Genomic DNA, 12,580 nt, shown 5'->3' with positions numbered 1-12,580 from the left:
ATGTCTGTGCAAGTACTTGGGAAACATTAATGGACAAGAGACTCGCAAAAGCATCTGGGATCCATCCTTTTTTGTATTCGTGAAACATTGTGAAAACACGTTAGTATTTGCCGATAGTCAAATATTTGCCAGAAACCCCCAGAGACTAAATTGCAAAAATACAACTCTACGTAATGTGGAGAAGGACTAAGGGGAGGGGAGAAGTTGCAAGTAGAAACAGTCTGTCATCTAGCCTTCAACACCTGGTGAACGTATTTTGTGGGACATTTGGGAAACTGTCCTAACTGAAGAAATATAAAAATGTTGAATAGCCTCAGGACTCCACCTGGAAATCCGTTCCCTAACCTGGGGTATCTCTTTGGGTTGAGTGGAGTTTGGTACTTGAAAAATACTTCCATGCTGGCCTTTCGTTCTTCGTCTTTCTCCGATTCTTCCAGATGTTTTGGACTTCAGTTCCCAGAGTTCCTAGCACCACGGCCAAAGACTAGGATTTATAGGAAATCAAGTCCTAACCCATCTGAAAGATACCAGACTGGAGGAAAGATCTTGCAGCTCATTGGGCCAAATCTGGTCTTGAACACCAGTTAATTCATTTTGACTTGGAAGGAGCAGCTGCACAAAACCCTCTAAAAAAAACAAACCCAAACGTTTGGATTCTTTTTTAAAGGAAGGAAAATAGGCATTTTCCCCCCCTTTCCAGTTCTAAAATGTGCCCCTCAATCCGTGTTATATGTCAACATTCAGAGTGTCAAGAGTTTTTCAATCTCCATGCCTCCGTAGCTCAGCAAGTCTTCTGGGACAGTTTGATGGTGACCGTTTTCACTTCGGTGTATTCTGCAAGAGCGTATTCTCCTCTGTAGAAGAACAAAATTTCTGAGTTTAAGTTACAAGTACTTTAGCATGCCTGGAAGTAACTCCATATTTACTTCCCTCCGCACCCCAGTTTTACGTACTAAGGTGAAATGTCCCTCATCATTTCAAGAGGGTAATCTTTCCAGAAGTGACATGAAAAGGCAGATGGGCTTTGGATGGCCATCCTTCAGAACCAAAGATGAAAAGAAACTATCTCGGTGTTAAATTTCAACTCCTTTTGTTTTCAGAACATCTGAGTCAAATAATGGTTGTGTTCTTAAAAATCTATTCACATATCTGACTTTTTGGCCCAGAACAGAATCACAAAGGTCCATTCTCTGACATTTGAGATGCATAAGGTACATGAAGGCTTACACACTCACGTACACTTTCAGCAGTATTCCGAAGAACAATTCTTGAATATTCTAATTATATTTAAATTTGTAGGGGTTAGAAAATCATTTTAAAATTCTTGGCTTGTGCATCCAGCTCCAAATATGATTATCTTTAAAATTCCTGCATGCCTCGGAACCCAACTATGTGAACATGTGCCTCACTAAATCAACTTCCTTCCCCTTGGTTTTCCCCTGATGTTCCCCAGATGTGTAGATGTCAACTCCCAGAATTCTTGGCAATGGTTATGCCCATAGGAGAATTCAAGAACCCAGTTCACAAATCCAGTTTGGGGGCAATTGCTTTAACAACTTGTTCTCCAAGTATTGTTGCCACCTTAGATGGTGACAATAAAGGGACTTTTCTCTTTGCCAGTGCCCATTTGCAGAACAGCGAGTCAAAACCTTATTTGTCTGGATATTTTAAACTGGTTTATTATTGTGGATAATATGATCTGTTTATTTTCTGTCTTTATTGCTGTAAATAATATCATGAGAGAGAGAGAGAGAGAGAGAGAGAGAGAGAGAGAGAGAGAGAGAGAGAGAGAGAGAGAGAGAGAGAGAGAGAGAGAGAGAGAGAGAGAGAGAGAGAGAGAGAGAGAGAGAGAGAGAGAGAGAGAGACTTTAAATCAACCTTGACTCTTGGTGACTGTCTGGAGAGCCCGTCTCTAGTCTGGCTTCAAACTATATATTTAGGAATTATTTTTGTGTAGGTCATCTTGGTAAAATGAAAGGTGGACTACAGATAAAAATGCCACCCTAAGGATCATAGGCTTACGGCCTAAGTAGAGGTTTAATGAGAAATAATTTGTATTCTTTGGGAAGATATGCAAATGCACGGTTCATCCAGGCTGCAGGGTCAAGAGGCACATGGGACTAAGGAACTCCAGGCCAAAAACAAAAAAAAAACCCACCCTCTAAGCCAAGACAAAGGAAAATTAGATTCTTGGTTCTTGTTCCTGCCACTCCCCATCTTTATTTTCCTTCAAAAACAAGAAACCGGACTTACAGTTCTCTGCCATTTCCGGACATTTTAAAACCACCGAAGGGAGCTTGTGCAAAGAAGGAGTTGTAGCAATTGATCCTGTGAAAACCAAGACAGATTAGTAATTAATACACTCTACTGTATGGGAAGAGCTTACACTCTACGCTGAGCCTTGCTGTGCTTAACTACGTTTCGTTGAAGGAACCATACCGTATTCTCGATGAAATAAATGACCGCTTTCTAGCTCAGTAATCCTTGAATCTGCTCTGATTTTCAAAACTTCAGAATTTGTTCCTGCAAAGCATCGGCTCTTGTCCTTCCTGATTCGTTGCTATATCCCAAGAACATTGGAAGTTTCCTAATGCTGGGTCTAACAATTGGTTGTTGAGCAGCATGCAGCTTTTAAGGGATTCAGTTCAATGTCTTTCCAACTCCTCTCTAGGATTATCAAACAAAGAAGATGCTCTAGTCTTAAACCGTAGCTCCAACGTACTTAGACACAGCCAAACAAGTCACACTATGACTTAGCATGATGCATTAACCCAATGTACAACACTCTATTCCTTTCTAGGTAGCTTCATGCATCAACTAGTCCAACGAAAAACACCTTAATGTACTCTAAGATCAGAAGGAGGAGAGGACACAGACTTACAGAAATAGTCCTCGACTTACAACAGTTCACTTAGTGACCGTTCAAAGTTACCATGGCACTGAAAAAAGGAACTTATGACCGTTTTTCAGGGTTACAACCTTTGCAGCCTTCCCCCCACGTGGTCACGTGATCAAAGTCCAGATGCTGGGCATCTGGCTCATACTTATGACCATCGCTGTGTCCCTTTTGCGACCTTCTGACAAGCAAAGTCAATGGGTTAGCTGGTTTCACTTAACCACCGGGTTAGTAACTTATCAACTTGCAGTGATTCACTTAACAGCGGGGGCAAGAAAGGTCGTTAAAATGGGGCAAAACTCGCTTAGCAAATGTCTTGCTTAACACCAGAAATTCTGGGCTCCATGGTGGTCGTTAAGTCGCGTACTTTGTCTACGATGCCTGCAAACTGAAGATTGAAGTGCAATGACTTAACGAAGCCATTTTCTGCTGGAAAGAAAAAAACTAGCCTCTCACCAAACGGTGCCAGACTGTAGTGCCGATGCTAACGACAAGGCTCTATCCAGGTTCTTTGTAAACACCGCCGCTGTGAGTCCGTATTCTGTGTTATTGGCCCTCTGTATGACTTCTTCTAGGCTTTTAAACTTGGTTATGGGCTGCACAGGTCCAAAAATCTGTGGACATCAAAACCACAGGCATCAGAAGGTGAATAAATTGAGCTACCTGCCTCTTACACAAGGTTATGATTATTGAGCAAACACATGGTGTAGCGTCCCCATCTGGTGTCCTTCAGAATTGGGTATGTCTAGTTTAACAAAGAGAAGGATGAGGGGGGACATGATAGCAGTGTTCCAGTATCTCAGGGGCTGCCACAAAGAAGAGGGAGTCAAGCTATTCTCCAAGGCGCCTGAAGGCAGGATGAGAAGCAATAGATGGAAACTAACCAAGGAGAGAAGCAACCTAGAACTAAGGAGAAACTTCCTGACAGTTGGAACAATTAACCAATGGAACAACCTGCCTCCAGAAGTTGTGAATGCTCTCACACTGGAAGTTTTTAAGAAGAGACTGGACAGCCATCTGTCCGAAATGGTGTAGGGTTTCCTGCCTGAGCAGGGGGTTGAACTCAATGACCTCCAAGGTCCCTTCCAACTTTATTATTAGTATTATTATTAGTTGTGTTGTCATGTCAGGACAAAATTCTGTGAACTGAAGTCCCAAAACATTTTGGACAGCACCAGGTGAGGAATACCTAATCCATGCACCTCTTTATTATTATCTTTTTTAAGGGTGAATAGACACGATTATGAATGAAAAGATTCTTTGTTCACCACCCCAAATAGATGTCGACAGTCACTCTGTGTCACTGTGTGCGAGTTGGGTGGCTACATAAATTTGATTCAAAAATCAACCAATCCGTACCTCCTCTTTGGCAATTCGCATATTGTCTGTGACTTCTGAAAAAATGGTGGGTTTGATGAACAGGCCACAGTCGCCCATCGCTAAACCACCACATTCCAGCTTGGCGCCTTCTTTCTTCCCGCTTTCGATCAGATCCAAGATCTTGTCAAACTGCTGCTGATCAATCTGTCAAAATAAAAATGCACGTCACACACCGCTCATAGAAGAACTAGAAACAGATGCTAATAATGTGCCACACAGATCAACGTGGGGCTTATTTCTCATCCATGCTTTAAGAGTCTTCCTCGTGGAAAACATAACGCATCTAATGTTTAATAATATTTAAGAGAGCCAGTTTGATCCAGTGGCTAAAGCACCAGGCTAGAAACTGAGAGGCTGTGAATTCTAGTCCCGCCTTAGCCAAAAAAGCCAACTTTAGGGACCAATCACCAGGAGACGGTGAGTTCTAGTCCCACCTTAGCCCTGAAAGACAGCTGGATGACTCTGAGGACCAATCACCAGGAGATGGTGAGTTCTAGTCCCGCTTTAGCCATGAAAGATGGTTGTTCCTGGCCAGTTCCCTTCTCTCAGCCCAACTCACCTCACAGAGTGATTGTTGTGAGGAAAATAGGAGAAAGAAGATATGTTGGATATGTTCACCACCCTGACTTGTTTGTAAAAAAAATATTAAAAGCGGGATACAAATAAAGTAAAAAAAAATATTTGTTTCAGTCCAGTCCAGACACAATTACTCTTCCAGAATCTATTTCTTCCTTGGATTGTTTGAAAACTTTAATAAAAGCAATGGAGTCTTCCACACACTGCTGGTAATAGTGTAATTACAACTTTGGGGAAATATTTTCCTTGGGAGATATTTGCTAATGAAAAGGAAAGAGTTTCTTTTTTTTCAGGGGAGCTGAAAACGACAACAGATTTATTACAGAATACAATCTGGTATAGAAATTCACTAAAGAGCAGAGTAGACACCAAATGGACGTACGTGTGTGTGTGTGTGTGTGTGTGTGTTAATGACTTGATTTTTCCTTGGTCAAGGAACTCATGGAAGTTTTTTTTTTAAATAAAATAAAAAATAAACTACATCAGATGAAGTAGAAATGAAGAAATGGTGCGACAGCGACACCATATGTGACAACAAAGATGCTGTCTCCTAGTCTGTAAATCATGTTCATGCTTTTTATTATGGAGTTTTATTATGGAATTATGCTGATGTTTGTTTCTTTTTATAGTCTATTTTATTGTACACCACTCAGAATCACATTTTACGATGGCTGGCTATATAAATGGGATGAATAAATAAATGGGACAAACAAGAGCTTTCAAGGCAGACCTTTTCACAGGCAGAGCTGGGGTTATAAAGAAGAAAAAGCAACGTACAAGTCTGTATCTCAGCAGGTACATCTGCTGAGCTGCACTGGCTGCCTGTGGTCTTCCGAGTGCGCTTCAAGGTGCTGATTATCACCTTTAAAGCGCGCCATGGCATCGGACCTGGTTACCTCCGAGACCGCCTTCTGCCACAGATTGCCTCCCACCGGCCGATACGCTCCCACAGAGAGGGCCTCCTCAGGGTGCCGCCAACCAGACAGTGTTGGTTGGCGACCCCCAGGGGGAGAGCCTTCTCTGTCGGAGCGCCCACCCTCTGGAACGAGCTGCCCCCAGAGATCCGGGTGATTCCGGATCTCCCCTCCTTCCACCGCACCCTCAAGACTTGGCTGTTTCAGCGGGCAGGACTGGCCTAGGGGGTATTTTAATTGGTTTTAACAAAATTTTAATAGAGCGGCCAATTCAAATATTTATTTTTAATTATTTTAGATTTGTATTTGGTATTTATGTGGGATTGTTTTAAACTGGCTGTAAGCCGCCCTGAGTCCTCCGGGAGAAGGGCGGGGTATAAATGAAATAAATAAATAAATAAATAAATAAATAAATAAATAAATAAATAAATAAATAAATAAATAAATAAATAAATAAATAAATAAATAAATAAATAAATAAATATCCCCTCCAGTTAAGAAGTGCTGCTTTATACCACATTATAAGCACGCTGGATATTTTAACAAACGGCACCAACGGCCTGGGACAAAGTAGACAGTTCTTCAAAGGCAATATAATACCTGCGGTCCCTGCTCAGTTTGGAAATCAAACGGGTCTCCCACGAGTCGCTTCTTTGCATATTCCACGCTGCGTTTGACAAATTCCGGATAGATCTGCTCCTCTACAAAAACCCGCGAAGCTGCTGTGCAGCATTGGCCTTGGTTGAAAAAGACACCCTGGTGGGCACAGTCCACAGCTAAGTCCACTGGAAAGAGGTCAGAGAGAAAGAGGTAAAAACATGAGCACAGAAAACTGTGATATACTAAGACCCCTTCCCTGCTTGAGCGTGAGGCAGACTAGAAGACCTCCAAGGTTCTGTCCTATTCTATTCTAATTCCTATTCTATTCTATTCTATTCTATTCTATTCTATTCTATTCTATTCTATTCTATTCTATTCTATTCCCTTATTATATTTTATTCCATTCTATTCTATTCTATTCTATTCTATTCTATTCTATTCTATTCTATTCTATTCTATTCTATTCTATTCTATTCTATTCTATTCTATTCTATTCCATATTTTCTTTTTTCTATTCTATTCTATTCTATTCTATTCTATTCTATTCCAAATTCTACTCTACTCTACTCTACTCCACTCCACTCCACTCCACTCCACTCTCCATATTCTCTACTCTACTCTATTCCACTCTATTCCATTCCATTCCATATTTTCTGTTCTATTCTATTCTGAATTCTATTCTTTCTATTCCATTCCATTCCATTCCATTCATTTTCTACTCTACTCTACTCTACTCTACTCTCTACTCTACTCTACGCTACTCTACTCTACTCTACTCTCTACTCTACTCTACTCTACTCTACTCTACTCTACTTCACTCCACTCCATATTTTCTGTTCTATTCTATTCTGAATTCTGTTCTATTCTGAATTCTATTCTTTTCTATTCTATTCCATATATATATATTGCACCCTGGAATTTGAACAATCATGACTTCCCCCCTCTTTTTCATCTATCCACACTATTAACCCACCCGAACAGTACAGCTTCATAGTTTCTACACGCTGTCTTGAAAGGAAGGAACGAACATACTGAAGGGGTAGCAGAAATTTCCAAATTGGACCCCACTCACAGTCAGCATCTGCACAAACAATGCAAGGATTCTTCCCACCCAGCTCAAGAGTCACCCGCTTGAGATTGCTTTTCGAAGCGGCTTCTTTGATCAGCTTTCCAACCTATGCAAAAAAAAAAGGGGGGGGGAGAGAATGTGAGATTCCTAGCTTCTGCCCCACAAGAAGGAGAAAACCCTGTTCTGAATATTTTGTTCAGTCAGAGAAAGAGCTGACTAGGAGTTTGCTAAGATTGTTTTCCAAGAGCAACTGAAATCCCCCAGTTCCGTGGAGAAAAGATTTTCTGCGTATCGGAGGGTGCGTGGTTTTGTGTGCTGCCTGCATCCCATGGATGGGGCTTTGCTTGTTTGTGCGGCCCGGTTGCTGGGATGCTGCGGCCCGGTACCGGTCCACAGACCGGGGGTTGGGGACCCCTGTACTAGACTATTAACCCCACCATTGGTTTGTCGGCCAGATCTTGGAAATTTGCTTGCCCTCTAATAATTGCTTTGAGAAACCTTCACAATCAACACCCCAGAAAAAGGGGAAAAGCTCTTTTGCAACAATCAAGGATTCAGGGCTCCGCCATTAGATGGTGCTGCTCCATGCCGAGATTCCCAACTGAAAGGCATTGGCCAGGCCTTTGGTGCTGACAGCAATTCCTCATAATTACAGGCGGGCATCTCAAGCGTGCAAGAAAAACCATAACAGATGGAAACTGACAGGCGGCTGGCAAGGATATTAAATCCTCAGTGCCAAATACCGTAAGTGGAGAGTGGATGAGATTTCTGGAGAGGGCATTTGAGAGTCCACCCTTCTCAGAGCCCTGGCTAACCCGGATAAAACCCAGAGCCACACATGTCAGCTTATCTCCAGGTGGATTCAGTTAAGCAGAAACTTGACGAGTGAATAACCTCTTTTTTGCATCAAAGGCCAAACATTTTGGAGAGATGATTTCCATAAAGGGGGGAAAAAACGGACCAAACGGGCTCTCTTGATGCAAAACATCCGTAAGGTAGAATGTCTGTTGATGTACAGCAGAACCATGTGGTTTTCTGATTTCCTACTCTTTTAACAGCAACAGATTTATTTCATCTTCACCATTTTTCTACAATACTTAAACACAAAAAGGTGAGAATTCTCTATTGTAACCATCTGTTACAGAGTACCTGGAAATACTTGCAAATATGCCTGGGAATCTTTTGTGGCTCTCTTGGAAAATGAAGTGTTTTGTAGATTAACTTTTTTCTTTTTTTAAAAAAGAAAAGAAAATGGCCATGTAATGGATTGTGAAGGAGAAAAAGACACACAAAACCACAAATATTTCCATCACCTACCTCTGTTGAGCCTGTGAAAGCTATTTTGTCCACCTTGGGGTGCATAGAGAGAGCGGCCCCTGCCGTTGGTCCATATCCTGGGACGATGTTCAGGACACCTGGAGGAAATCCTGCCTGAAAAGGAATAACATGTTTTGAGTTGCAATAAGGGGGGGGGACAAAATGAACTGTTAAGAAAGGGGCAGAAGCAAAGTAGATGTGGCAACAGAGTTATTTGCTAAAACTACTATAGCATTTTTGAAATTCTGTACTTAGTTATCTGGAACTCAAGATTATCCTTCAACTCAAAAGGATTTGGGAGGGTCCTTTGCGCTCTCCGAGATTGGTGGTTTTCTTGCAGACATTTCATTACCAAACTAGGTAACATCATCAGGGTTAGAACGGGATAGGATTTGCTCTTATTTTATATACTGGTGGCTTGCCCTATCAGTGTTGGTGGGACTGTTCTTAGTGGTTTCTTGATTAGGCTGTTTACTGTTAGCTTGTTTGTGTGTTGGTAGTTCCTTGATTGGTGTATTGTAGAATAGAATAGAATAGAATAGAATAGAATAGAATAGAATAGAATAGAATAGAATAGAATAGAATAGAATAGAATAGAATAGAATATGGGATGGAATGGAATGGAATGAAATAATAGAATAGAATAGAATAGAATAGAATAGAATAGAATAGAATAGAATCTGGAAGGGACCTTGGAGGTCTTCTAGTCCAGCCCCCTGCTCAAGCAGGAGAACCTATACCATATCTCAGACAAAATTTCAGAAAAATGGATGTCTGTGAATCTGTAATGGTGTGTGGGGAATGATCTTGATAGACAAAGAGCTGCAGATTGATCAACCATTATGCAATAGGTATCTTGGCCCACAGAAGGAAAAGGGGCATGGGAAGCATCTCAGAAGACACGCCCCCTAGTTTCCTAGAAAGTAAAAGTACAGAAAAGGAGAAGGGCTTTCAAACTTGCAAGATTCTGTTAATGTAATCTTACAGTGAAAGATGGCGTTGCTACTACTCATGGTTTGTGCTTCTCGTCTGGACGACCTCAAAAGGTTGATATTCGTTTTGCTAGTCTCAAAGCCTTCCTTCCTTTCCTTTTACCTTCCAGAAAACTAGGGGGGGGGGGGTCTCTTCTCTAAACCACCAGCTCTAAATCCTTGATTTGTTCATGGAACTTACCTCCTTGACTAAAGAGCCCAGGTGGAGTGAGGTGAGGGGTGTCTGCTCGGCAGGTTTCACAACTAAGGTGTTGCCACAACACAAAGCTGGGGCCATCTTCCAGATCAGCATCAGCAAAGGAAAATTCCACTGAAAGAAGAAGAAGATTTTATTTGGCCAAGTGTGGTGAAACGCACAAGGAAATTGGTCTCCCATACAGAAACAAAACAACAGTGATCCAGAGAGGGTAAGAAGGACATCCCTATCATCCTTTCTAGTTCCCTTTTGGATGCTCTTCCTAGAGAGCTGGAGAACCACAGTATGGCTGCTCCTTGATGCAGCCAAATCCATCAATTAAATAACCACCCTAAACTCCCTTTTTATGAACCTGTAATCCCTTAATTCGGGATAGAGTCAGAACGACTGGATGGAGCTGAGCATTTACTGACCGGATGCCCTTCCTGACGTCTATGTAGAGTTCACAGCAGCTATTTTTTCTTTTTGCCCCAGGAGAAAACCATCTGCTGCAACCTTCCAAATTTGGGAGATCTTCACCTCTGTGCCACCACGCGGCTAAATTAAATAACCACCATAACCGATAGTATTTGCTATTTAAGTTAAATATTCTACAGTTTAAGTTCCATGCTTCTTATGACAGGCTTGTCTATGGTTGTTATAGAATGTAGAATTTATACATTTTCCTTTGAAGAACAGGAGCTACACGTTCTAACAGGAGCACATCCTTTTTATCATGCTGTGATACTTTATCCCATCTCTAAGTGTCACTGTAGGGCTGCGTACACTGATTTTTAGCTTTAATTAGAGGAGAAACAACTAAACTTCGGCTGGTAGACCCTTTTTAAAAAAGTTCCCTTTTAAAAAGATTTTTTAAAAAAAACAGGGAAGAGTTACTGTTGAAAGCTTTGTCAAGGTTAAGCAGAGATAAAGGTGACTTCCTGGACATAGATGTGTGGTTTTCTTGATAGCAATAGAAAAATCTCTGTAATTACCTTTTTTAAAAAAAAACTTGGTCTCCCACTCAAGTACTAAGCAGATCCAATCCAGCTTTCTTTTTGAAAATCAGCTAAAGTCAGCTATGTGCTGGCACGTGTACACAGAAAGAAAACTATGAGAAGCCAAAAGGGTCTAAAAATAAGATCAGTCCCGCGTGTGTTGGCCAAGTAATTTCCAAACAGCCGTGATTGAAGTTGTGCTTTGCTAAAATGCAGTCAGTCCAGAGACATTTGTGCAAGTTACTTGCAAGACCCTATTTCCCCAATGACCACTCTGATCATGCCCAGAGAAACAGTTGACTGCCCCTTTTTTCTGGGGAGATAGAGAAATGTAGCCTTATTTTCCAATGATCGGGCAAGTTTGGGAATTCCCTCTCACTGGAGGTATGTCTGCCTCCAACATTATCTACTTCCTAGGTAGAAAAGTCATAAAATGGGGCAAAATTCGCTTAACAGATTCTCACAATTAGAAATTTGGAAATTTTGGGCTCAGAATTGTGGTCGTAAATCAAGGACTACCTGTATTTGCTTGCTGAGAAGATCCACCCCAAGTATTCCTTATATTTCTACTTAGAAGGAGGACATGTAGCCCACTGAGTAAAGTATGCACAATGTGAATGATGCTGGACATTTTGTGTGTTTGTGTATGTGTCTGGGTGTGTGTCCTTTTGAGTCAGTCAGTCCTCGCTGTTTTCTTGGCAAACTTTTAGAAGTGATTTGCCATTGCCTTCTTCCTAGGACTGAGAGAGAGTGACTGGCCCAAGGTCACCCAGCTGATTTTGTGCCTAAGGCAAGACTAGAACTCACAATTTCCTGGTTTTGGTGCAGTGGCTAAGCCTGGTGCCTTAACCAGCGCACCAGATTAGCTCTCTGGAAACCATACAGCAACTCTCATCCTAAATCTAATTAAGAAACATCTCATATAGAAAAAAAAAAGGGGGGGGGGTCCCACAATTCCTGTTAGAACATAGTAAATTGTTCTGAATGAACTGGATTGTCCATAACATCTTCTAAACTTTTCCTCTTGGTGGAACCTCTTTTGCCTGGATAAAATGGGCCAGTTTTTATTTTCCTGGAGACATCAGATGTCGTATCTAGTCAAGTTTATATGTGATACTGGCTAAATCTCAGCAGTGGTAAGGAAATATCCCAGAGTGGTGTTTTATTCTGACAGCTGTGTAAACATTCTCAGCCTAGTTACAAATCATCTTCTGCCAACAAAAATACCTGCTGTAGATTAAGGAGAGGTAATTGCTAGCGGCAATCTTCCCCTGCAGGGTAATCAACAGAACGGGCCATGATACGCTGGGATTAACCATTATGTAAAATAAACTAGAGTGGAGCACCGCAACCACTCCAACATTCCTCCTGTGGCGTATTTAACTGGGAGTTTTCATAATGCAGAAGGGATAACTAAGTCCCTCTGAGCGCTGGACTTTTTTTTTTTATAATTTCCATCCGATCTGGAACTTTCCCCCACAAAGGAAGAGGAGGACTCCAACTATGCTGAGTCTATTGCAATCCCAAAATATGGGTAATTTGTGGGGAGGGTCTGTTTAAATTACTCTAAATACAGGCTGGCTGGAATGCCATGAAGCTTAACTCAAGGTACTTTGGGACAACCATGACCTGGATGACTGAGCATCTCCATGGACATTTTGCG

General features: G+C 41.6%; 1 protein-coding gene across 2 annotated transcripts in view; it reads right to left on the bottom strand.

The window, feature by feature from the left end:
- Positions 1-12,580, bottom strand: part of ALDH1A3 (aldehyde dehydrogenase 1 family member A3) — a 30,424-nt gene continuing 17,844 nt past the window's right edge. Inside the window, exons 6-13 of one of the 2 annotated variants that reach the window (XM_015811857.1) lie at positions 9,926-10,054; positions 8,753-8,866; positions 7,439-7,541; positions 6,367-6,551; positions 4,256-4,420; positions 3,353-3,510; positions 2,254-2,328; positions 1-854 (exon numbers count right to left, since the gene is read on the bottom strand). In XM_015811857.1, coding sequence (XP_015667343.1) covers positions 782-854; positions 2,254-2,328; positions 3,353-3,510; positions 4,256-4,420; positions 6,367-6,551; positions 7,439-7,541; positions 8,753-8,866; positions 9,926-10,054 — 1,002 coding nt within the window. In that variant the 3' untranslated portion in view covers positions 1-781. The remainder of the gene's footprint in view (positions 855-2,253; positions 2,329-3,352; positions 3,511-4,255; positions 4,421-6,366; positions 6,552-7,438; positions 7,542-8,752; positions 8,867-9,925; positions 10,055-12,580) is intronic. The other variant, XM_015811858.1, reaches the window with a different exon arrangement.

This window comes from Protobothrops mucrosquamatus, unplaced genomic scaffold (genome assembly GCF_001527695.2).
Source record: "Protobothrops mucrosquamatus isolate PMUCROS unplaced genomic scaffold, P.Mucros_1.0 scaffold53, whole genome shotgun sequence".
Lineage (NCBI taxonomy): Eukaryota > Metazoa > Chordata > Lepidosauria > Squamata > Viperidae > Protobothrops > Protobothrops mucrosquamatus.
Note: the sequence above shows the minus strand (reverse complement) of the source record. Positions and strands in the feature narration are given on the sequence as shown.